Below are 26,193 nucleotides of genomic sequence, written 5' to 3' on the forward strand. Positions count from 1 at the left end.
GAAGCTGGTAAAATCTTTCAATTAGTGGTATGACTTAAAAAGAAATGTTATAAACCTACTGAATAGCAAACATATTTACAAGTGAGCAATGGATCCAGAAATTAGAAATGTAAACATTTATTGTTAAATCCATACATTATAAAACTATGTTCAAAGTGAAATAAGAAATCCAATATTCACTTGCTGTGGTTTGACTATGTCCCCAAAAGCTGCTGTGTTAGATACATGATCCCCAGTACAGTAGTGCTGAGAGGTGAGACTTCGGAGGTGGCTGGCTCTGCCTCACAGGCTTTGTTCCCAAAGCTTGCTCCATCTTGCTATGGAATGCTCTTTGTCACATTAGGATGCAGAAAGAAGGTCCTCACCAGATGCCACAGGCTAAATCTCTATTCTTTATACATTGTCCAGTGTGTGATATTCAGTTATAGCAACAATGAGCTGAGATCACTTAAAGTAGATATGTCTAAGACAAATAAGGTTACTGCCCATCATATTTTTTGGTATGCCTGTTATGAAAAATGTCCACTGTTGTTTCATGACATGGTCTTAAATCTAAGTCACAGTATCCAAGGGAAAAGCGACCCTATGAAGAAAGGAATACTTTTAGAAATGACACACAACTGTGCGTGGTGACACATACCTTTTAATCCCAGCACTCAAAAGGCAGAGGTAGGCAGATCTCTGTGAGTTCGAGGCCAACCTGGTCCATAGCACAAGTTTAGGACAGCCAGGGTTACATAGTGAGACCCTGTCTCAAAAAACAAAAACAAAAAGCCAAGTACGGTGTTTTGCCTATAGCCTGAGCTACTCAGGAGGCTAAGGTAAGGATCAACAAAACCAGTACATACACTTAATCATGAAACTATACCCTACCTGTGGTCTCTTAAAATAATCAAGTCCCCTTCCGATTTTAATCATCCATCCATTGTTGAACCTGTTGAAATTAGTGTACAGTATTATATTGAAGACATTTGCATCAGACAGTTTTTAAAGCCATAATTAAGCATCAGCAAACTCTCCTCCTAAACAAAATAACTTCTGTTAGCATGAGCTGAATCAAACCTTGGGTTAATCATCGGCTCTGTCTGTAAGGAAATGAAAGGGGCATTAAAAACAATCAGCTAACTTGATTAGAGTTTATTAAATTAAAACTTACTTTTGAATTTCAGCTTGTTAAACTTTTCAGCTCTGCTAACAAGGGTTTACAAAGTATATTCAGGAAGCCTGTGCTGGCATTTCAAAGGTTCCACTATAAGAGGTGGGGATCAGGATCTGAGGACAGCCCTGGACCCTGACCTCTGCTTCAACAACAGCAGCACTGCCATCGCTCTTGCATGTTTAGCTTTCGCCCAAGTTTTAGTTAAGACAAGGATCTCATTGCTAGATCATATGGAAACCACTGTGCTAAGCACAAAGTTGATACCACTAAATAGTTGTACGTACTGTTTTTTATTGACAGTATACTCCCAGACTGTACCACTAAAGTCACATTGAGTCAATATTAATTTTACTAGGAAAGGAACTGTTTCCCTACCACAACACTGTAGTCTACAAAGGAACTCCTTTTCACATGGCACAGAGCTTTATTTTAATTTTTAATATGTAAACCTATATGCATATAATTATATAACAGATTTTTAAAAGCATATTTCAGCTATGAAAAAATTAAAATATTAGTGCATACTAACCTAATCTCTCGGTCATGTATTGATGAAGAATATTCTACTTCCAATAGCACTCTGTGACTCCAGAGGGACTGTTTTATTTCTTCCAGACCACTGCTTTGCTGTGCTTTTCCAAACCCCTATTAGTGGCATAAAACATAATGTACTGCCTCACTTATTAATATTTTAAGTTATCTATAAGCTATACAATGACTACCATAGATAGATTAAAATGAAAAGGTTCTATATTAATTTCAATGTCTGTTGTCTCAAAGAACCCAGAACGAATAAAGGAACAATTGTTTTTATAACAATAATCATTTTCTGGGGCTGGAGAGATGGCTCAGCGGTTAAGAGCACTGACTGCTCTTGCAGAGGACCCAGGTTCGATTCCCAGAACCCACATGGCAGCTATAAACCATCCTTAATTCCAGTTCCAGGGGAATCTGAAGACCTCTTCTGACCTCTGTGGCATTGCATGATATGGATGCACTCACATACATGTAGGCAATGCACTCATACACATAAAATAAAAATAATAAATAAAATATTTTTAAAAACCCATTGTCCTAATAGGAACATCACACAACTCCAGTCTCTCTCCTTAAATGTATTTTATTTAACTAATTTTATTTAACTAGCTATTTACTTTGAGACAGGGTCTCACTATGTACTCAGGTTGGCCTTCAACTCACTATCCTCCTGCCCTGGCCTCCCTGTTGCTAGGAATAAGGCATGCGCCACCCATGCCCAGATTCCTTAAATGTATTTTAGTAATGAGTTTGGTCATCCACAAGAGGCTGCCTACTTCTTAGCTAATTCTGGAAATTATAATTTTAGATGAATTAAACATCAAAATCAAGAAACATGTCAACAATCTAATCCCAGATATAAATAGTAAAGAGAACTGTCAATAGTACAGGTGGCATGATCACTGATACCCAAGAGACTAAACTGACAGACTATTTGAACTAAGAGAATTTAACAAAATGGCAGAACACAAGGTCAGCACCCTCAAATCCACAGCATTCTTTTCAAGATATGCTATGCTTATTACTACATGATAAGATAATTCACAAGGAAATAGATCTAGCTGAGGTATTATATCAGTTTTCCTTGATTGGATTATGTCCTGTAACTGAATGAAGTTAGTAAGAAAATAATTTTTTTCAGATACCTACTTCATCCACTGAGGTGAGAAGGTGAATAGTTTTTACTTTACTTGGTTTCTTAATAAGCATCTCACAAAATCGAAGGAAATTATACAGCTGAAAGAGATTAGGATGGATTATTCTCAACAAGTACAGTGGTCCCTCAGTGTCATGGGGAACTGATTCTAGGACACCCCTCCCCCAGCAAGACACTGAAGTCCACAGATGCTCAAATCCTTTATTTAAAATGGAGTATTAATCTAGAACCTACACACATCCTCCTGAATATTTTAAATCATCTCTAGATTATTTATGCTACGTAATACAAATGTAAATACTATGAAAACAGTCATTATACTGTGGTGTTTGGGGAGTAATGACCAAAAAATCCATACATGTTCAGTAAAGATGCAATTTTTTTTTTGGTCTTTTTTTGAGACAGGATCTCCCAATAGCCCCAGCTGGCCTGAAACTCACTATGTAGACCAGGCTGGCCTTGAACTCACAGAGATCCACCTGCCTCTGCCTCCAGAGTGCTGGGATTAAAGGCGTGTGCTACCATGCCCAGCAAGATGCAATTTTTAAAAAATATTTTTGATCCTCGGTTGACTCCATGAATAGGGAACCCATAAACACTGACAGCTGACTGTACATTTAAAACAGTATTTCATTATATTTTAATACATTTCACTTACCTGGTGAGTTTGTCTAATGTAAGGATCTTCTATCCAAACTTCTGTAACTGACTCATGAAGATATTCTTTAAAAAGTGACTCATAACTGAAACCAGTTGCATTCTCTTCTATTTTAATTTGCTTGTGATATTTTCCATCTATAAAACACAAGCTTCAGTAATGACCAGTGACCACTTTCTTTTTTGCATATTTTATATGTTGTGTATAGTGATTAATCAGGGCCAGTTACCATTTTTTGACATTTATTCATTCAGTAAATACTTATTCTATGCCTACTCTCTACACCCTGTGTATCAGTCACTTTTCTGTTGCTGTAACAGAAACACTGACCAAAACAACTTATAAAAGGAAGAGTTTATTTGAGCTTACAGTTCCAGGGGAATTACAGTGCATCATGGTGGGGAGGCATGGTAGCAGGAGGTGGCTGGGGCAGGAGCAGAAGGTAGAGCACTCACATCTTCAAGCAGGCACAAGAAGCAAGAGAGCTACTCCAGATCTGGCAAGCTTAAGAAGTCTCTAAGCCCGCCCCAAGTGATGTGCTTCCTCCAGCATAGTCATACTTTCTAAGACCTCCCAAAACAGTGCCACCAACTGGGGACAAAATGTCCAAATACTTGGAACCTATGGGGGACATTCTCATTCAAACCATCACACCCTGTACATTGCAAAATGCTATGTATGTATAGATAAAGAAGGCAAAATAACATCTGCAGGGGATTCTTGAAGGTCCAGGTTTCTTAAAACAGGATTCTGAACTGGATCCTGCAGACCAGGCAATTTATTTAAGAGGACTTGTGGGAACAAATATGTCAATAAGTTTCTATCACTGTGGGTAGAACACAAGCTCTAACTCAATAGTATCCGGCTCTTTTCTTCAGACATCTCTTTTTATACCTTACAATTTCACAGCTAAAGTGAATGTTAAACATAGAAACAGTATAATGGAGTTTAGAAGTCTTTCTTAGCAGTTCAAGAGTGTTTTAAAAGGCTTTGTTTGTTTGCAGACAGGGTTTCATGTAGACCAAGCTAATCACACACTACAACCTTGAATGCCTTATCCTTCTGCCTCTATTTCCAAGAGATGAGGTTATAGTAGTTCATTACCCTGTATGTGTTTTTTCAAGTTTTAAGGTTTCTAGGGTTTCTTTTGTTTGTTTTTGTCTGCTTGCTTTTGGTGTTGGAGATTGAACCCAGGACCTTGCACATGCTAAGATGTTACAAAGTGTCAGTTTCATGATTTCCAAAAAAAGATCTTTATGGCTCAGCGGTTAAGAGCGCTGACTGCTCTAACAGAGAACCCGTGTTCGATTCCCAGCACCCACATGGCAGCTACAAACCGTCCTTAACTCCAGTTCTAGGGGAATCCGAAGCCCTCTTCTGACCTCTGCGGCATTGCACAACACGGATACACTCACATACATGCAGGCAATACACTTATACACATAAAATAAAAATAATAAATAAAATATTTTTAAAAAGATCCTTATTTATTTTTATTTTATGTGTACAAGTGTTTTGCCTGCATGTGTTAAGTGCACTATATGTGTACCTGGTGCCCCTGGAGGCCAAAAGAGGGCACTGGCTCCCCTGGCACTGGAGTTCAGAATGGGTTCAGAATGAGTGTTAGCCATCCTGTGGGTGTTGGGAACTCAACCTGAGCCATCTGAAGAACAATAGGTGCTCTTAACCCCTAAGCCATTTCTCCAGCCCCAATATCACAGTGTTTTAAGTAGAAATTCACAGTACTACTTAACCCAAGTTAACCACTGGGAATCACTGGTTTTTGTTAATTCAAAATAAACAGTTACTCGATAAGTTTACAGAGCTTTTTTTTTTTTTTAATATAGTAGTTCTCTTATGGAATACCTCTTTAAAAATCAGTAGTTTGCAGCTGGTTAGCTCAGTTGGTTAGAGGATGGTACTAATAAAAATCAGTAGTTTGGCCAGGTGTGGTGGTGCACACCTTTAGTTCCAGCACTTGGGAGGCAGAGGCAGAGGCAGGTGGATCTCTGTGAGTTCAAGGCCAGCTTGGTCTACATCTACTGACTTGGCCAGTTCCAGGTCAGCTGGGGCTACAGGGAGACCCTGTCTCAAAAAAAAAAAAAAAAAAAAAAAAAAATCAGTAGTTTGGGCTGGAGAGATGGCTCAGAGGTTAAGAAGACTGGCTGCTCTGGCAGAGGACCTGGGTTTAATTCCCAACACCCACATGGTGGTTAACAATTATCCACAACTCCAGTTCCAGGGGAATCCAATGCCCTTTTCTGACCTTCACAGGCATTGTATGACACAGAGGCACTTACATACATGCAGGCAATACAGCCATATACATAAAATAAAAAGTGGACTTTCTTACAATACAGCCTCTAGTAAAGCTAGGCTATCCCCAAACCCTGCCAATAGAATTCTTCCTTTATACCCAGGTTGGGAAAGCATCAACATCTGCATGTAGTGCATGCACAGAAGACTTCAAGGGACTCACCCTTCGAGAACTGAAGTTCTTAAGAGATTGTCTGAAAAGGAAAGCCAAATCAGCAAGATCTAAACAGGTTCCACCTGTGTTAATGTGTCTGTCAGGACCAAGGAGATGAACACAGTTGAACGAGCCCTGAAGGTCTAGGTACAAACAGAAAGCTAAATCTAAAAGGTAATCTGTTTTGGGTTTTTTTTTTTTTTTTTTTTTTTTTTTTTTTTGTACTTGGGAGGCGGAGGCAAATAGATGTCTGAATTCAAGGCCAGCCTGGTCTACATAGTAAGTTCCAGGACAGCCAGGGCTACATAATGAGACCCTGTCTGAAAAAAAAAAAAAGTGAAGCTTAAATTTTTTTCTAATTTACTTTTATTTTATGTGTATGAGTGTTTTGTCTGCATACATGTAAGTGTACCACATGGGTACAATGCCCATGGAGGCCAGAAAAGGGCATCAGATGCCCTGAACTGGAGTTATAGATGGTTGTTGGCCTCTGTGTGGGCGCTGGAAACTGAACCTGGTCCTCTGCAAAAGCAGCCAGTGTTCTTAACCATTGAGCCATCTCTTCAGCCTTCCAAAGTTAAGCTTTTTGAATAATTTTTTAAAGTCTGGGTTACAGCCTAGCTCAGTGGTAGAATACTCATCTAGTAAGCACAAGAACCTGAGTTCAACCCCCAGCAAACCCCCTCCCAAAAAAACCACCCAGAGCAACAACAAATATTTCCATAAAGATAGCATTATCAGTTATGCATCAGTTATTTACTTATTTATTTATTTATTTATTTATTTATTTATTTATTTATTTTGTGGGGTGGTGTCTGAGAGTTTGCAATTTTGGGGGGTCTTTTTGAGACAGAGTCTCCCTGTAGCCCCAGCTGGCCTGGTACTCGCTATGTAGACCAGGCTGGCCTCAATCTCACAGAGATCCACCTGCCTCTGCCTCCCACGTGGTGGGACTAAAGGTGTGTGCCACCAAACCCAGCAGTTATGCATCAGTTTTTTAAGCCAACTAGTCACAAGGGCTAACTGAACTCTTTGCATGAGCCCCCATACTTTGGGTATGGTTGTATAGAGTACTAGGAAGAGGTGGAAAGAGGGTTGTAGTAAGGACAGACAGGAAGATCTGGGGCTTGGGGGACCAGGTTTCTGAGGGTACCAGCACTTGTGCCTGTAAGAAGCACCAGTTTATACTTCGGGTGAGGTGACCACGCTCATTTACACCGATGCAAATGGGGAGGGATTAATACAGAAGAATACCTACCTCACCTCTAGTTATTAGGGCTACTTAATGCTTGAATGCTTTGATTTACAACAAAATGTGAGAAGTCCCAGGAGTTTCTTTAGCTATTCTGATGATTTTGGTCTTTTATAAAGGAAAACCAAACAGCATCCATTCAGTAATCTTCTGTAGCATTTTTTAAACAGCGGTCCATGCATATGCTTCTTAGGGATATGCAAGTTCTTAAAAATGGCAAAGTTCTGCAGTGTTTATAACTTTTATCAGATGGGGAAAGGGTATATTACACCCCCTCCCAACTACAAAACCATAAAAATGGTTAAAAATAACTTCTAAATAGGAGGAAAGAAAATGCCAAGCAAATCTGTTAAGCTCCTAAGTCCAAGTGGCCCAGCCCACACAGAGCTCCAAAAGGCAGGAGCTTTGAACCCAGGGCCTCATGCAGCACCCTCCCACTGAGCCCCAGCCCTGGGCATGCTTTCTAAAACAGGCTTTTACCTTCTTTTTCTTGATCCAAGTATTTCTTTATGTTTTCTGCTCTATCCATGTAGTTAGAGATTTTTGTTCTGAGAGTACACCTCTTACTGGAATCTTTGGTGACTATAAAAACAAACAAACAAACAAACAAACATCTCAAGGTGAAAAACTGTTTTTCTATTTAGTTCATCTTTCTTCCAGTCCTTAAAGCTTTGCAGATTTTTTTTTTTTTTTAAATCCTTTACGATGTTTGCCTCAGGCCTAGAAAACTCAGATGTTAAGCTCAAATTCAGTGTGGAAGAGGTCATTCATTTTCACATCAGGCATCTGAAGCAGCTTAGTTTAGGAGTGGGGACTCTGATACCATCTTATTTCTGTGAAAAAAATGGCACAGTACACCTCTAAACAACTTGAATCAAGCACTGCTTTGCCTTAATTACCCACAGGTTTGAAATTGTAGCTTAATTAAAAGATTAGAAAGACTATCACCTATAAAACCTTTCAAATTTCCACATTATAGTTAATGCTCAATTATTTTTCCAGCCACCAAAAAAATAAGTTATTTTGGATATATGTTATCAATAAATCTTATCATGCCCCAAGCCCCAAATCACTGCTGTGTCCCTCTTTAACATTACTTAGCAACTTTGATTACTTAGTTAAGGTTCAGTCAGATTTTCCCAGTCATCACTACTTTCTCCTATGTAGTTAAAAAATACCTTGTAGGAAAACACCTTGTTGTTGATGGTCCTTGCCTGCGATGAGTGACTAATGTTTTCAAAATGTTTTTTTGTTCACTTATTTTAATCAAGAAAAATTATATATTCCAATTATTTATTGAAATCAGTATAGACTTGTGGATGCTTCTGGGTTACAATCCTACACTATTATTTTCCATTTCAAATTTTATCAGCTTTGACTGTGACATCTCTTTTATGTTGGCATCTGTGTCCTTTCAACATGCCCTGATCACTTTTGAATACTTTCTTACTTTGGGGTTTTGGTTGTTTTTGTTGTTGTTGTTCTGTTTTATTTTTAAGACAAGATCATGCTATGTAACCCAGGCTGGACTGGAACAGACTTTGTAGTCCAGGCTGGCCTCAAACTCATGATCCTCCAACCTCAGTGCTAGAATTACAGACATGTACTTTCAGATGCAAGATGTTTTAACCTATCTTTGTATTTCCTCCTCCACCCTTGCAACCAACCATTTTTCTGAAACCTGTTTCCTTGTATAGAAGAATGGTTCTCAGACAGCTACATTCTGGGTGCCCAGGACATGCTCTGCTACTGGGTCAGCCCACCATTACTTCCAGCTCCTCTCCAGCTGGGAATACATGCAGGCTTACCAATATATGCATACTTTAAACATTATTTGTATCTAACTGTATTTTAAAACATGAGTTTATGCTGAATGAAGTTCATTCTGGCCTTTACCCTTTCCTTATCTGTAACTTCTTTTACTACTCACAAAATATTAGTTACTTGTTTTAATTGAAGGATACACACAAGGTAGTTTCAGACTTCCTAACCCATACCTGTGTGAGAAACAAATTTACCAAACTAGAATACAATGTTTGTATACTACTTATTTGCCTTAAATTTATACAATAGTCAAAATGTTATATTCTAAGATATTAAGGTTATCTCTTTTTTCTTTTCCTTTTTCCTCCCTCCTCCCTCCCTTCCCCTCACCCTTTTTTTTTTTTTTTTTTTGTTTGCCTGGGGGGGTCATATACTCAGGATCAAGTTTTATAACAAGCATATAACTTGGTTTTGATGCTCTCTCCTACTGCCGCTACTGCTGTAGCAGCCCGACTGCCTTTTGCAAACATCCACCAAACACTATGCATAAGCTATTCTGCCCCATCAAGACAGGCTCTGTATTTTCAAGCATAAGTCTGTATTATCTCATTGTTTTTTGGATAGGACCCAGGGTAGCCTCAAACTCACTATGTATCCAAGAATGTCCTCAAACTTATTCTCCTGCCTCCACCTCCCCAGTATTGGTGTGTACCATCATGCCCAGTTTATGTGGTTCTGAGGGTAGAACCCAGGGCTTCATTCACACTAGATATGCACTCAAGTAAATGAGCTATATCCCCACCTCAGTTACTTATTTTCTTCCTCCTTCTTATACATTACAATTGAATAACGTATCCAAGAATGTCCTCAAACTTATTCTCCTGCCTCCACCTCCCCAGTATTGGTGTGTACCATCATGCCCAGTTTATGTGGTTCTGAGGGTAGAACCCAGGGCTTCATTCACACTAGATATGCACTCAAGTAAATGAGCTATATCCCCACCTCAGTTACTTATTTTCTTCCTCCTTCTTATACATTACAATTGAATAACTCAGATCAGTGTCAGTCATTCTTTACCTACCCCTCCCTGACTTCCTAACATCATCTCACCTACAACACTTAAGTTAATTAGTTTCTGGTTATATCTTTCTGTATTCTAAATAAACACCATCTTATATCTTCTCTTGGATATGGGTTAAGTGTGCCCCCCAAAGGCTCATGAAGTGGAAGCTTAGTCCTGTGTGATAATGTTAGGAAACAGTGAAATCTAAGTGGTAGAGCTTAGTAGGAGGTCACTGGGGATGCTGCCCTTCCAGGGGATTAAACCAGTTCTGCTAGGATACCAGTTAATTTCTACAAATAGTTCCTATAAAAGAGCAAGACAGGGGCCAGCCAAGATGGCTCAGCAGGTAAAGGTGCTTGCCACCAAGCCCAAGGACCTGAATTTGATCCCCGGGACCCAAATGGTGGAAAGAGAGAACAGACTCTTGTTAAGTTGTCCTGTGACCTCCACATGTGCACTATGGCATGCTCAAAGACACACGCACACACGCACACACACACACACACACACACACACACACACAAATAAATGTAAAAAAGGAGCAAGACAGACCCTTCCTGCTCTCTGGACGATCTCCTTCTATCTCACAAGTACTCCTGCTGTTGTGATTCCACCCACCATGACCTAGTACGGCAAGGGGTGCAATTACCAGGGCCACTACCAAGTTGTTTGGACTTTTAAACTCCAAAATTGTGAGTTAAATAAACGTCTCTGTCTCTCCAAATTACCCAGCTTCAGGTACTCTGCTATAGTGATAGAAAACTGACTAATACAGTATATAGAAATTCTTTGTCCTTTGTAATTTTCATTTAATATACTCAGGGAACTACTCCATATCAGTTAATAAATCTATCTCCCTTGTTTTTTTGTTTTTGTTTTTTTTTTTTTTTAAATAGTAACACAGTTGCAGAGTGAGTTTGATGCTGGCCTGGGTTGCACAGGAAGATCCTGTCTCAGAGTAGAGAATGGGAGAAAATCTATGCCAGCTATATATCTGACAGATGGTATCCAGAATATGCAAATAATTTTTAAAACTAAGCAAAGAAACAGAAGACTCAATTTTAAAAATGGGCTAAGAAACTTAAAAGAGAGTACTCAAAAGAAAAAAACACAAATGGCAAATAAATATTTTAAAAGATGCTCAACATCCTTGGTCATTAGGGAAATGCAAATTAAACCTACTTTGAGAGTCCATCTCACCCTAGTTAGTATGGCCATCATCAAGCAAACAAAAGACAACAAATGCTGGTGAGGATGTAGAGAAAGGGAAGCCTTTATTCCTGTAGGTCAGAGTGTAAACCTATGTAGCACTATGGAAAACAGTGTGGTGATTTCTCAAAAAGCTAAAATTAGAATTTCAATATGACCCAACTATACCAATCCTGGGCATCTACCCAAGGGACTCTATATCCTACCAGAGATACTTGCACATCAGTTTACTGTTGCTTTATTCACTATAGCAAGGAAATGAACTTAGCCTAGATGTCCGTCAATAAATGAATGGATAATGAAAATGTGGTACACACATGATGGAACTGTATTTGACCATAAAGAAAAACAAAATTTCCAGGAAAATGGGTGGAACTAAAAAATATATTAAATGAGGTAACTCGGGCTCAGAAAGACAAACACCACATGCTCTCTCTCACATATAAAGCTTAGAAGCTAGGATTTATAGATGTACGTTTATGTAAGAGTGAGTGTGTGTAGAGCCCAGCAAAGGTTTAAGTGGGGAGGGGGATGGGGGAGAGGGTCAACCAAAATTAACAATGCAAGGAAAAGCTGTATGGAAATCTTTTACTTGGTAAGCTAATCAGAAAACAATTTTTTTTGACTTTTTGAGACAGGGTCTCCCTGTAGTCCCAGCTGACCTAGAACTCACTGTGCAGACCAGGCTAGCCTTAAACTCACAGAGATCCACCTGCCTCTGCCTCCTGAGTGCAGGGATTAAAGGTATGCACCACCATGGCCCGCCAGAAAACAAGATTTAAAAAAAAAAGAGCTTGAGTGGAGGTAACCTTTGTAGATGGATAAAGCTACTCTCAGAGGCCATAGGTTACTAAGGGAAAATCTCAGTGCCAGAGTACACTATCTCCCTACGAGGTGTTGGCCAAGGAGGCCTCTGAGATCTAAAGACACCACATGCTTTGGTCACTGAACATAAATAAATCAATATGGAATTGAGTTAAAGACTTCCTTTCTGCTGGCTAGCTTTCATAGTTCTGGAAGGTGCTACATAGGCTGCTGAGAGAGGATTACCATTAACAACCTTACTCAGCTGTGCATTGTGTGCGCAGTAAAACCAACTCACCAGGCAAGATGAGCCCACTGGTGCAATAGGATCAAGTCTGTTATGGGGTCAACAGCAAGTTTCTAGTTGTATTTGATGGCTGCCTATCAGGAAGAAATTCACTTATGGTACTGCAAACCTGATCACAAGACCATGGCTGTTGAGGTCTTAGGTACTAGGGGAAAAGCTACTGCTGTTGTTTTATTAACTGGACATGATGTATCTGTTAAACTCCTTTTAAATAACTGTGTTTATGCCCATAGAACAGTGCTAGTGTCAGCTTATCAGCGAAGCATCTTTTCCAGTGATCGGCAGTGACTGCAAAGACTTAAAACTGGTCTAAGTACTCAGAATAAATGACTGTTGAATGCCCAGCCATAGTGGGCCATGTATAACACCTTCCTGAGTATTTATGTGCAGAGAATGGTTGATAGGAAATGGAGAGACATTTTCTTCAATGCTGTAGCTAAAGGTAAGGTGCACGTCTTCCTGTAAACAAACTCACCCAGAGAATAAAGTTCATTCAAACTCAGGCCCTCATTTTAGAATGTAGTACCCCGCGCCCCTTCACGAGGACATCAATCTATTACACAGGTCTCCAGCCCAGGTGCCCAGCAGAGCATTCCACCTTCTATTTTGAATGCTTCCTGGTAATTCGAAAGTTTCCTGTTTTAATTTCACTTTACCCCAGAAACAGCGGAAACCGAAACCAGCTCTTAGGGTCCTCCCCCTCCAGAGCTCACCTTTCAAAACCTGCAGCAGCATATCAATCCCCTCTTGGTAACACACCAGCGCTTGCTGGTACCGGTACTCGGCGTCCAGTTCCACCGCCCGCTTCAGCACCGCCACCGCAGCGGTGTTGTCAGGATCGTGCCGGAGGCTGAACTTTGCCATGACTGCACGAACTCTCGGGCTCCGCGGGCTGCCGATGAAGTTGAGCTGATGCACCAAGCTTCCGGGAAGCTCTCACGTGACACGGCCGCGTAGTGCTCTCTTCTAAAAGTACCTCGTGAATAGGAGGGACTTGGCCTGAACTAAAATTCCTTTCCCCGGAACTAAAGAACTGTGTGCACGGCGACCGCCACGTTGGGGTTTGAATGTTGCACCGGGTCCTCCTGCCTGTGTTCCGCGTCCTCCTGTTGGTGGGAAGTTGAGGCTTAGTGGACGCGGGTGAGTGGGGACGCGGTGGCTGGAAGCGTTGCATGTCATCGTCTGGGCACTCTGCAGATGGTAGTTGATTTCCTGTTCCGTTCCGAGTTGGATCTCGACGACCTAGATGCCCCTGTGCCCGGCACTTAGCCGGAGACCGGCTGGATGTCTTTGTCCTAGGGTTGCCCGGTCGCGCGGCTTGCTTGAGCTCCTGGAACTCTAGGTTGTATGGCTCGGGAAGGGAACTCACGTTTGCCGTTTTTTTGGTGCTTCTGCTTTATTTATAACTTTAGGACTCCATTGAGTGTGAGTGAAATTTGTTTTTAAGAAGGAAAAACATTTTTTTTTTAATGCAGTTTCTGGATTTTGACACTTAAAATTTTGCTGTTTACTAAAGACTGATATTTTTGCGAGGAAGTTTTTTGATCGTCGTATTCCCAAGCTGGTGCTTCTGTTTTGGCCAAGAGGTAGTTATGAGGGTCGCCAATTACTTTTTAGGCACCAAGAATTCAGAAGAGAGACATTTTTGTTGATTTCTGAGGTCTCAGTTTACTGCATGGAAAATTCCGTGTTCTACATTTTCATTAGTTTCTCCTCCCTGTTAAAAATATATGCCTTGTCACTTTAGAAAAAGAAAAAAAATTAAAAACCATTTAAGAGCCGGGTTGTATATTGGGGGTAAAAAACCATTTACATGCACTATCACTGTAACACACACACACACACACGCACACACGAACAAAACTATCAGACAGTGGGCAGGGGAGAAGGAAAATGATTTTTGATTACCCTCAGAATTTTCTATGTATACACACATATTCACGGATTTTTTTTTAAGTAAAAATGGGTTAGATTCATATGATGCATGGTATTTTTCTGGTTTTGAAGCTATAGAAGAGGAAAGCCTATGTGTAATAGAAGGCAATATAATTGCTTCAGGGTCCAAAAGTTACATACCTAATAAGAATAGCCTCTACTTTATTAACACATAAATTTTTGGAGCTAGGGATGAAGCTTGGAGTGCTTACCTTTTTAATTTAAATTTTATTTTATGTGTGTGAGTATTGCCTGCATGCATATAGGTGCATCTGTGTCGTGCGGTGCCTGGGGAGATCAAAAGTGGGCATTGGATCCCCTGGAACTGGAGTTACAGATGTTTGGCAGCCACCATGTGGGCGCTGGGAATCAAACCCCAGTCCTCTGCAAGAGCAGCCAGTGCTCTTAACCACTGAGCCATCTCTCCAGCCCCATGCTTACCTTTTAGATGCAAGGCCCAAGGTTTAATCCCCAGTACCAAACAAATAAAGCAGTCTTGATGGTCACACCTACTTATATATACAAACTAAACTTCAGCAGAAAATCTTAAGTTCCTGCTGTGGGGTAGATGCTGCTTTAGAAGGATAATTGGGACACATCTATAAATTGAACAGATCCAAAATAAATTTTAAAACACTGTCCTGTGGAGTCAACATGCTTTGAATGGAGACAGACACTAACTGACAGACCTAGAGAGTTATATTAGAAAAAGAGTGCATGGGAAAATATTCAAGTAGAGCAAGAGGCACCGGAGGGCTAGCACTTGGATGAGTGAAGCTGTTAAATAATGTGGTCAGGGTAAAGTTCGTTGAGAAATGAGATTTGAACCAACATTGAGAAAGGTAAAGCCATGTCAGGATCAGCCAAGCCAGTCAAAGGGAGCAAATATGCCAGCATGGCAAATTCTAGGTCAAGCAGGAAGGCCAGCTACTCTGGAAACAAGGTGGAGAGCACTAGAAGAAGATAACTGACACTGCACACACATGAACACATACGCCAACATGTATAACACACACAAAAGACCATTGCCAGCTGCATCCCTGGTTCCCGTGGGTGCCCGGGACCCGGGATTGACCTGTGACCATGAACAGTCACAGTTACGCATTCTGGTGGGAAAAAAAAAAAAAAAAAGATAAAGCCAGGCACAGGGTAGAATTTGGATAATGAATCTAACAGCACCACTATCCAGAAAGTAGTTGGAGATAAAGGTGAATAAGAGGGAAGATGGGGTGGAGAAGGTTGGCAGTGATGTGCCACAGATTGGGGTACAGTGAGGGAGGAGTGCAAGGTATTGAACCCAAGGGCTTGTGCATGACAGGCAAGCGCTCTACCTCTGAAATCACATCCCCAGCCCTGGCTTAAATTTTTCAATAAATGAACTTTAAACCAATTTTAGATTGCCAGAGAAGCGATGAAAATAGAGTGCAGTTCTGTATGTTCTAGACCCAGTTTCCCCATTTAACACAGTACATTAGTGTAGGACATTCATTATAGCTGGTGAACTGATATACATTATTAACTTTATCTGCTTTATTCAGACAGATTTCCTTAGTTCTGCCCAGTGTCCTTGTGTTCTTTCATATTCCAGGATCTCATCCAGGATACCAGTGTGGTATACATTACATGTATAGATCATATCTCCCCAGATACCTCTTGACTAAGTCCTCAGGTTTTCTACTTTGTGATGACCTTGATGGTTTTGAGAAGTTAGGCATTTGAAATGTATTAGTAAAGTGTTTTGACAATGACCCTCAATCAGGAATTTTCTCTCAAAGTGGCTTATGTGCTTTGGGGAGGAAGACATCCTCATTGCCTGTTGCATCAAGTGCAGATGCTAGCAACACTATTTTGTTTTGTGACAGGCACTCACTATGTAGCTCTGGCTATATGCTATCAACTCTCATCACTGTTGCTGTTAAGGATCCACTGGAGGTAGTGTTTGCCAGCATTTCCATCTATAGAGATCATTTTCCTTCGTGTTTTGTTTTTTGTCTTTTTGCGACAGGGTCTCTCTGTAGCCCCAGCTGTCCTGGAACTCGCTATGTAGACCAGGTTGGCCTCGAACTCACAGAGATCTGCCTGCCTCTGCCTCCTGAGTGCTGGGATTAAAGGCGTGCGCCACCACGCCCAGCCATTTTCCTTCTCTATACTATATCCTGTGGGAACAAGTCATTAGCTATAGCTCACACTAAAATGATGAGTAGTAGTTTTTTGCTGCCTCCTTAGTAAGGGCTGGGGGCAGTTGTAATAAATTATATAGAACTCTCCTGTACAGGACCTTTGTTTTTCTTATCTATGTATATCAGTGTAGTTACACATATTTGTGTTTGGTTTAGGTTGTAAGCTGATACTTTTCCTTTAATATACCCGTATTGGTTTGCATTTTTAAAAGATATTTGTTTTATTATTTATGTATGTGTATGTACACGCATGTGAGTGCCCACAGAGGCCAGAAGAAGATGTTGGATCCCTTGGAGCTGGAGTTACAGGTAGTTGTGAGCCACTGTTGTGGGTGCTAGGAACCAAACTCAGGCCGTCTGCAAGAGCAGCAAGTACTCTTAACCACTGAGCCATCATTTCCCCTGGTTTATATTTTTGAGTAATGCCTTTCTGATACTACAAGGTGCTCCAGACAGATCAGCTGTTTCTTGAAGGAGCCTGGTTCTTTTTAGTAGAGAATGATAGTAGAAACCAAGATCTGGGCCCAGGGTATGTTTGTCACTACTGGGTGCTATTGATTTAGGTCCTTTTAGCTAATAGAGCCACCCCCCATGTATACATGCATATCTATATCCATCAGTGGCTATGGTAAGCTAAACATGAGTTCCAATTCCAATACTTTATACATAGATTAGTCTAGCCTTCCTTTCTTTCTTTTATGTAACTCCCCATTTCGTCAGTAACCTTGCTTTTTGGAAGGTTTTGAGCAGAGGGAAATGATTTAATGAGATGACTTGTTGCTATAACAGGGGTGAAGATATATGAAGAGAACTGGAATGGAAATCAGAAGGCTCATTCAGAGGGTTTTGTTGAAATCTAACTGAAGATTTAATAAAGTGACACTGAATGAGTTGGATTGGTATATAATGTATAACTTGAGAGAAGTATGGGAAAGTAACTTAGCATTCAAATTGACGTAGTTGCTGAGCAATTTTTCTGAGGTCTGGCTCTTCAGGTGACACCCTGGATGATTCTTTCAATTCTGTCACTTTGTTTAGATCACAGAAAAACATTGCAGAGTTTGAGTGAGCTAGAATCTTTTGAACATTGAAATACAGCATTTACTGTATTTCAGTATATAGAGCTGCTATTTCTGGTGTTTTATAAAATAGCTTATTTGCAGGATAGGTACTATTTTCCTTTCGGGATGGGTGGAGCAGTATAGGAATGATGCACACCTGTAATTTATCCAAGATGTGCATACAGTTCATGACCCTAATCTGTGTGTTCTCAGTATGCATTAGGCTATCCTGTTTTGCTCCTACCTCAGTACATATGACCTTTCTAGGTTAAAGAAGCAATGCAGAATAGTTTCTAAAAATACAAATAAGCAAAAAGCGGCCTTTTGTTGCGTGTGCATGTATGTGTGCACATATATCAGGAGGACAGAGGTGTCTTCCTCAGTCATTCTTCACCTTATTTTTGAGACAGAGTCTTACAACCTGGAGCCTGCTGATTCAGTTAGGCTGGCTAGCCAGCAAGCTCCAAGAATCTCTCTGTCTCCACCCTAACCCAGCACTGGCCACAGACATAGGCCACTATGCTCAGCTTTTTCAAGGGTACTGGGAATATGAACTCAGGCCCTCATTCTTTCACCACAAGCATCTTACCAACAGCTATCTCCCTAGCCCCAAACTCTCTTAATTTAACAGAAAAGTGTTATTAAGTGAAAATTCACTGGACTGCTAACTAGAATTGGATTTGAGAGCACGGTGTACTTTCTTTTTTGTTATTGCTGTTTTGAGATAGTTGCTATATAATCCAGAATGGCCTGGAATTCAGCATCTTCCTGCCTGAGGCTTTCCTGTTCCTGGGATTATAGGCATGTGCCACCACACTTGTCTGGATGCCCTTGGATAAATAGTAACTTTGGGAGTCATTTTCCTCAGACAAAAAGTAAGAGGGTGCTCAGTTCTAATTCTAAGAGTTGAAATTTCCTTCAGTCTTATGTAGTTTTTGTATTTTCCGTGATTTCTCTGACAAAGCATTCTTTATACTCATTGTGAAGATATTTCAAGTGATAGTAAACTCTCATTTCCCAGCTTTGTGGAATGAACCTAGGCTCCACACTCACTAGGTGAAAATAGGATTGGTTAATGAATAATTACTACCTGTGGTTTTACCACCACAGAAGGGGGAATCTGTGCATTTGTAACATATTTAACCAACAAGTCTATTTTCTACTTCTCACAGCCTCTGAGGAGAATTGCTGCTTATGGCAGGGATTTTGCGCTCAGTGGTTCAGAAGTCCTCAGGCACACTACAGGTAAGTTTTTCTAATGTGAATCTTACTTTTCTCAGGCTAACATTCAACTCACTGTGTAGCTGATGATAACCTTGAACTTCTGATCTTCTGCCTCTACTTTCCAAGAGCTCAGTTTTATACAGTGCTAGGGATGAAACCCAGGTCCTTGTACATGCTAGGCAAGCATCCTGCCAATTGAGCTACATCCTGAGCCCAAGGGTTTTCTTCTTTTCTCTCTCTTTAATTATAAAACATACACGTAACTTACATTCTTTTGTAAGTTCCTTTTTTCATGAATTCGTCTTGTTTTTATTTGTTTTGTGGTGCTAGAGCTCAAACTCAGAGCCTTGGGCACACTAGGCAAGCACTCTGTAACCGAGTGGTACCCCCAGCCCTTATTTTCATTTTATCTGCTATTTTATTCCTGAAGATTTTCAGTCACAAAACATCTTTTCCTGTCGCTCATACCAGTAAGAAATTGACTACTATTGATTCCCCTTAGTGTCCTTTAATGTTAAAGTTTGGGGGAAATCCTTTAATTATGGAAAGAGCACATTCAACACAGAAAGTCAGAAACATATAGAAAAGCAGAAGATAAAGTCTCCTGAGGAAGAGAAATGTGTTAGTACTTTTCATGCATTCCTGTCTAGTGTTTTAGAAAGTGCAGCAAGATAACACACAGAGGCCAGTCTGGATGCAGACCTGACATAGACAGGTTCTTGATACAGACCAGTGCCTGGCACAGATGACGAGAATGTTGGTATCTTGGATTAATCTTTTTTGTTTGTTTGCGTTTGCTTTTTGAGATAGGGTCTCACTATGTGCACTCGCTGGTCTGGTATTCTCTATGTAAACCAGGTTAGCCTCGAACTCACAGAGATCTGCCTACCCTGCCTCCTGAGTGTTGGGATTAAAGTTGTGTACCACTGCACCTGGCTCCTTGGGTTAATCTTAGGAATTCATTATTATTTCTGAGGGGGAATGTGTCTCATGTCTTATAGTCATAAGCAACAGAACTAGGATTAGAAGCCCTGTGTTTCTGGGTATTTTCTGTACTTTCTGTTTCATGCTCCCAACTTTCTGCTTATTCTGTAGTTGTTTATGTCATCTGTGTAATACAGGGAAGGCCAGAAGGGAATGGCTAATATGTCCACAGAGCACTTTCCTGCTGTGAAAGGTTGGCAGTGAATAATCCTTTCTTCCTGCAGCCAGAGAAAAGTAGGATTGGAGTAGCAAAACAGGAACAAGAGACAGGAGCTAGGGACGATGGCACTGTTGGTATACAAAGAGCTCACTGTAGATTGGCTATGTTTCTTAATATTGTATCTTGCTCTGTAGTTCAGGCTGGCTTCAAACTTGAAGCAGTCTTCCTGCCTCAGCCTCTCAAATGCTGAGATTATAGAGGTGAACCATCACTCCCACCTCATCTTAGATTTCCTTTACACTATTTGTTCACTATCTAGTTCATTATTCACCATCTAGAGCAAGAGTTGGTAAACCATGGCCCACCACTTACCTTTCTTTAATATTTTATTTATTATTTTTAAATTTTTTATGTGTATGAGTGTATTGCCTACATGTATTTAAGTGACCCATGTCGTGCAATGTCCACAGAGGTCAGAAGAGGGTGTCAGATCCTCTTGGAACTAGATTTATGGACAGTTATTAGCCACCATATGGGTGCTGGGAATCAACTGGGTCTTCTGCAAGGGCAGCCAGTGCTCTTAACCACTGAACTATCTCTCCAGCCCAGACCATCATTTATCTTTTAAACAAACTTTTATTGAAACATAGCCACTTCCATTTGTTTGCATATTGCCTGTTACCAGCATTCACCCTATATCATCAGTAGAGACTGAATAACTCAGAGCTGGATAGATTTGCCTCGGGTCCTTTATAGAAGGATGTTACCAACCCCTGGTCCAGAAGTCTATGTATCTGTGCTTTTAGCTTCTTAATTTGTTAGTGGTTAAGTGGGGTTCATCCATCCAGTTGGGGAGCCAAGTTAAGCCTTTAACAGTTGTCAGAACAGATACTTGTCACTTAAAAATTGGTGAGTATGGATTTCTGCACTAGACTGAGTTCTAAAGAACAAATGTTTTGTATTTTAGACTGTGACAGATGGTGTGAAATCACTTATTGGCACACATTGGGTTCGCCACAAATTTACCAAATCAAGAATTCCCGATAAAGTAAGACCTGTTTATTTTTACTGTTTTTTTAAAAAATATTTTATTATTTTTATGTGTATGAGTGTATTGTCTGCATGTGTGTACATGCACCCGTGTTGTGCAGTGCCCTCAGAGGTCAGAAGAGGGTGTCAGGTCCCCTTGGAACTGGAGTTGTAGACAGTTGTTAACTGCCATGTGGGTGCTGGGAACCGAACCCAGGTCCTCTGCATGAGCAGCCAGTGATCTTAACCTCTGAACCATCTCTCCAGCCCCTAATGCTACTGTTTTTTGTTTTTGTTTTTGTTTTTTCTCTTTTTGATACAGGGTCTCCTGTAGCCCCAGCTGGCCTGGAACTCACTTTGTAGACCAGGCTGGCCTTGAACTCAGAGAGATCCACCTGCCTCTGCCTCCTGAGTGCTGGGATTGAAGGTGTACACCACCACATCCAGCATGCTACTTTTTTTAAAAAGAACATTTTGAAAGCTTCCTATTTTATAATACTGCAATTTTTAAAAACTTTTTAATTACATTTTATCTCTGTGTGTGTGTGTGTGTGTGTGTGTGTGTGTGTGTGTCTGTGTCTGTGTCTGTATGTGCACATTCACACACTATCATGTGCATGTAGAAGCCAGAGGAATCGCTGTGGAGTCATGTGCCTACCAGGGGTCAAATCCAGGTTATCAGGCTTGACACAAGCACATTTACCACTGAGCCATCTTGCTGGCCCCAATGTTACAAGTTTTTCTGTTAAGTTACATGTGCATATAGATATAATACAGAGTTTGAAACATGAAGGATTGGTGATTACCAAGAATAAAATTGCTCTGCTCTAGTCCCACTGTCTTCTATAGGAATGAGCTTCTCTTATTCCCTTTATATTTTGTGTTTTTGTGTCACCACTGTCTTGAGGAAATATCAAGTCTTTCTGCTGAAACTGTCACTGTGTGACTTAGTTTCCCCCCCTACAGAAACCTTTTCTCCTTTGAATATTTTGTCTTTTTTAAAGTCATTATTTTAGAAAATACAGACTAAGCCCTTCATTGATTTTATGATTTCATTTTGTTTTATTTTACTTGCTTTTTGATTACTAAATTTTACTTTGTAAGGCAGTTTAGTTTTACAGACAAAAAATGATCAGGAAGTATAGTCTACCTCTGCTTCCTTCCACCAACAGTTTCCCCTAACATTAAACATTTTGAACTCTTGAAATTGACAAAATAATGCCAGCATTAACTAAAGGCCATAGTTTACAGGTTGTATAGTTTATGGATTTTGACAAATGCACAGTGTCATGTATTCACTATTAAGTATCGTACAGAAACCTCACACTGCCCTAAATGTCACCTGTGTTCCACCTGTTCAACCCCACTCTTAGCTCCTAAACCCTAGCAACCAATAATCTTTTTACACTTTTTCACAGTCCCAGAATGCCACATAGTTAGAATCATATAGTAGGTAGATAAGATTCTTCAAAGTCTTTATTGTTGTTGTTTTTGTCTTTTAGAGACAGGGTCTCTCTGTAGCCCCAGTTGGCCTGGAACTTGCTATGTAGACCAGGCTGGCCTTGATCTCACAGAGATCCCAGCTATTCGTGCTGGGATTAAAAGTATGAGATACAACACCTGGTTCGTCACTGTCTTTATGACCTAATTGCTTATTTCTTCCAATTGCTGACTACCGTTCCATGCTAGGATTTCTACAGTTTATCTGCACTCACCTACTGGAGGCATCCTGATTGCTTTCAGTTTGGGGCAATAATAAAGTTGTGCAGCTCTTTTTTGGTGCATTCAGTAAACATTTAGAAGCACAGTTGCTGGGTTATAAAAACCATTTTGCCTCTGGAGAGGTTGTTTGTTTGACAGGAGGGTAGTTTTTCTGTTTGGATTTTCCCCCTAACTTTTAAAAACGTTAAGTATGCAGAACAGAATTTTCCATCTTAATCTTAATTTCACATTTTGGAGTTTTTAGGTTTTGTAATATCTTTTCAGAGTGTACTGGTTGAGAATCCCATTCTAAAAACCTGAAGTCTATACTGCTCTTAGTTGAGTGGGTTTCAGATGATGGATGCTCAGTCTGCCGTGCTCTTCCATTTTCTTGGCATTTGAATTCTTCCATGTCACCTGGTTGTTCCTGCTTTGTTCTAACAGTTAAAAAACAAAACCTTTATCTGGGTGATATTTTTCTTAAAATATGTAGTTCTTGGACTCTGTCTGAAATACTCAGTTTGAGGTTGAGGATTATATAAACATAAGGGATGAAGGTGTGTGTGTATGTGTGTGTGTGTGTGTGTGTGTGTGTGTGTGTGTTTCATTTTTAAGAACAAGTACTATATAGAAACCATAAGTTGGAAGAGTTACCATTTATACTTCCTCTTTTGTAGGTGTTTCAACCTAAACCTGAAGATCATGAAAAATATGGTGGGGACCCCCAGCACCCTCATAAACTTCACATTGTTACCAGAATAAAAAGTACAAAAAGGCGTCCATACTGGGAGAAAGAAACAATAAAGATGCTTGGACTAGAAAAAGTATGTGGCAATTTCAGTCATCTCTCTAGGCTCTAAATCTGCTTTAGTCTCATATTTTTAAAACCATAATTATATATTTATTATTTCTGTGTTTAAATGTGTTACTTAATATAACTTATTTGTAAGTTTGATTTAGACAGAATGAGTCTTCAATTTACTGTTTTCCTGAAACACTGCCATCTGCTTTTAAATTGACCCATAGCATTGTTCCTTTTGTTCATAGGCACACACCCCTCAGATTCATAAGAACATCCCTTCCGTGAATGCAAAATTGAAAGTGGTCAAACACTTGATAAGGTTTGTTGATTTCCTCTTCACTTTTTAAAAATGTGTTATCTAAATTCTAAATGTGTTTTGTATGCTGCAGAATCCAGCCCCTGAAGCTGCCACAAGGACTTCCAACAGAAGAGAACATGTCCACCACGTGCCTCAAGAGCACTGGGGAGTTGGTGGTGCAGTGGCAGCTGAAGCCTGTGGAGCAGGATGTAAAGTCCTGATGCCTCCCCAGGGCTTCAGAGTGAAGAATGAAGGCCATTGCTGTTATTTAAAAGGAAGTGTTTTCATTAAAGTATATTTTAAATCCACTCATTTTCACTGGCTGAAGCTCTTGTGATTCTCATTATATAGATTTGGGGATCTAGATTCTATTACTTGGTTTAATTCTCTCCCCTTTCCCCCTAAGAATTTTACTCCACAATGGGTAAGAATAGCATTGTTTGAACAACTAGCTTTGGGCCCACTAACACTTTAACAATTGTCATTATCTTTTTGTAGAAATTACTTTATTACTTAATTGCTTCCTTGTTGAATTCTGCAAATTTTCTGAGTGGCTGTGTCTTAGTCCATTTGCACTGCTGTAATAAAATAGCTGAGACTGGGCACCTTATGAGGAAAAGGGGTTTATTGGTTCTAAGTACTGAAAAGTCTAAGCTAGGGCAGCCATATCTCTTGAGGTCTCCTGCAGGGCCATAGCAGGATGGTTGGTGTCACACGGCTTGAGCAGAAGAAATCAGATACAAGAGAGAAAGCAAGAGAGTAAGTAAAGGACGCTAAACTCATTTATGACCACCTGCTCTCAAAAGGTGGGCACTAGTCCTTTCTGGGTGCAGTGGCCTCAAGGTCTACTCATCGTCTACAGACCCACCTCATATACATCTACCACATTGAAGACCAGTTTTAGCACATGAACATTTTGGATGACAAACCACATCCAAATGACAGTGAACACAGCTACTTTGGAGAATTCCAAAGCTGGCCCAAACATGCCCTTTGGGAGCTTTGATGTATCTAGTGAACTAAAATGCAGCCAAAGGCATAGAACAGGGGATATGGCTAGATCACTGCTTTGTGTCTCCGTGTCTGTAAATGAACCTCCATGGGTTCATTTCATCCCTATTATGTAGGCTGCACTCTACTTGGATAAAACATGCACTTCTGTATAAAGTTTTCTTCTTGGAGTAAGGGTGTGTATGAGGTAAAAGCACTATAGGAATTGCTTAGCAACAGTGCATTCTGTTTGAAGCTTCAAAATAAATGTTTTGTTTAAATTCTTAAGGAACCTTTGTCAGTAATTGAGTTTGCTATTTAAAAGAAGAAAAGTAGCCAGGTGTCGTGGTGCACACCTTTAATCCCAGCACTTGGGAGGCAGAGGCAGGCGGATCTCTGTAAGTTCAAGGCCAGCCTGGTCTACATAGTTCCAGGACAGCTGGGGCTACAGGGAGACCCTGTCTCAAAAAGACCAAAAAAAAAGAAGAAGAAGAAGAAGAAAAGTAGAGCTGGAGATATAGCTCAGTAAAGTGCTTGCCTAGAGACCTGAATTTGATCCCCAGAACCCACTTTAAAAAAGCTAGGTATGGTAGTGTTGGAATCTGGCACTGAGAAGGTAGAGGCAGGTGGGGCATGTTCTTGGCCAGTAGAGACCCTGTTTCAAAAACAATTGAATATTGTCTGAGGAGTGATAGCTGAGGTTGTCCTCTGGCCTCCAGACATGTGCATGTGCACCCATAGATACTGTACAAAGACAAAAAGGGAGGAAGTCCTTTCAAGAGAATGATTTATTTTTCAGGCAACTAGAAGAGTGGGAAGTAGTCATTTTAGGGACAATTCAGTAACAGAGACCCTGTGGCAACTCATTGAAGATGATGAAACCTCTGCATTCCAGTGACCCTTTATTTTCCTTTTCCCTGATACAGTTCAGCTTGGGCAGCACCAACGTTGGTGTTCTCATTTTTCCCTTTGGCCTGTCATAGGTCTTAATGTTGAGTACTGCATTAAGGCAAAAGTGCCACTTTGACTATGGGTGTGAAGTGAAACCAAATTTTACTAAGTAATGAGCTCAAAGGCAATTACAGTTTTAATTGTACAATTACTGAATATCTGGTATGTGTATGCCCTGGAGGAAATAGGCCACTTTTAAGTACTGTCTAACTGGAGAGAGACCTTGCTTGCAGTGAGGTTAAAGACATAGCCCTTCTAATTTAGTGTCTCTTATGGTACTAATGTTAATATGTAGATCAGGGAAACTAGATTGGTTAATTCTTCTCCAAAGAGTAAAAGTTGGAGGAAATCATTTTAGCCTCAACAGCCCACAACTAGAAGGGTTCTCAGTGTTAAGATGAATGTTAGAAATGAAAAGTATCTAAAGAAACAGTCTAGAGCATATGGCATAGGCGGCTGTGTTGGCTTTCTATTGATGCCCAACACAACACCACAAACA

General features: G+C 40.3%; 2 protein-coding genes across 2 annotated transcripts; one reads left to right on the forward strand and one right to left on the reverse strand.

Annotated features, from left to right (window-relative positions):
• Positions 1-93: 93 nt before the first annotated feature.
• On the reverse strand, positions 94-13,354 carry Mitd1 (microtubule interacting and trafficking domain containing 1). Its single transcript, XM_008845855.3, has 7 exons — positions 13,093-13,354; positions 7,713-7,814; positions 3,511-3,647; positions 2,846-2,932; positions 1,689-1,804; positions 874-934; positions 94-583 (listed from the first exon to the last, which is right to left on the reverse strand). The coding sequence occupies exons 1-7, from the start codon at positions 13,241-13,243 to the stop codon at positions 479-481; spliced, it is 759 nt and encodes a 252-aa protein (XP_008844077.1). The 5' UTR covers positions 13,244-13,354; the 3' UTR covers positions 94-478.
• A 33-nt stretch (positions 13,355-13,387) lies between these two features.
• On the forward strand, positions 13,388-24,061 carry Mrpl30 (mitochondrial ribosomal protein L30). The gene is made up of 6 exons (XM_008845857.3): positions 13,388-13,519; positions 18,728-18,800; positions 20,891-20,971; positions 23,331-23,477; positions 23,701-23,774; positions 23,845-24,061. Exons 2-6 carry the CDS (start codon positions 18,750-18,752, stop codon positions 23,972-23,974), a joined length of 483 nt encoding a protein of 160 aa, XP_008844079.1. The 5' UTR covers positions 13,388-13,519; positions 18,728-18,749; the 3' UTR covers positions 23,975-24,061.
• Positions 24,062-26,193: the final 2,132 nt, after the last annotated feature.

Source organism: Nannospalax galili, unplaced genomic scaffold, assembly GCF_000622305.1.
Source record: "Nannospalax galili isolate Female #2095 unplaced genomic scaffold, S.galili_v1.0 scaffold182, whole genome shotgun sequence".
Classification (NCBI taxonomy): domain Eukaryota; kingdom Metazoa; phylum Chordata; class Mammalia; order Rodentia; family Spalacidae; genus Nannospalax; species Nannospalax galili.

Excerpts from the sequence above, each read along its gene's own strand:
- Mitd1 (XM_008845855.3), bottom strand. The coding sequence starts at position 13,243 with ATGGCAAAGTTCAGCCTCCGGCACGATCCTGACAACACCGCTGCGGTG. Across the intron at positions 3,648-7,712 it reads CTTGGATCAAGAAAAAGAAG|ATGGAAAATATCACAAGCAA; the intron begins GTAAAAGCCTGT and ends TGTGTTTTATAG. Across the intron at positions 935-1,688 it reads ATACATGACCGAGAGATTAG|GTTCAACAATGGATGGATGA; the intron begins GTTAGTATGCAC and ends TAATTTCAACAG.
- Mrpl30 (XM_008845857.3), top strand. The coding sequence starts at position 18,750 with ATGGCAGGGATTTTGCGCTCAGTGGTTCAGAAGTCCTCAGGCACACTA. Across the intron at positions 20,972-23,330 it reads AATCAAGAATTCCCGATAAA|GTGTTTCAACCTAAACCTGA; the intron begins GTAAGACCTGTT and ends CCTCTTTTGTAG. Across the intron at positions 23,478-23,700 it reads AGATGCTTGGACTAGAAAAA|GCACACACCCCTCAGATTCA; the intron begins GTATGTGGCAAT and ends TTTTGTTCATAG.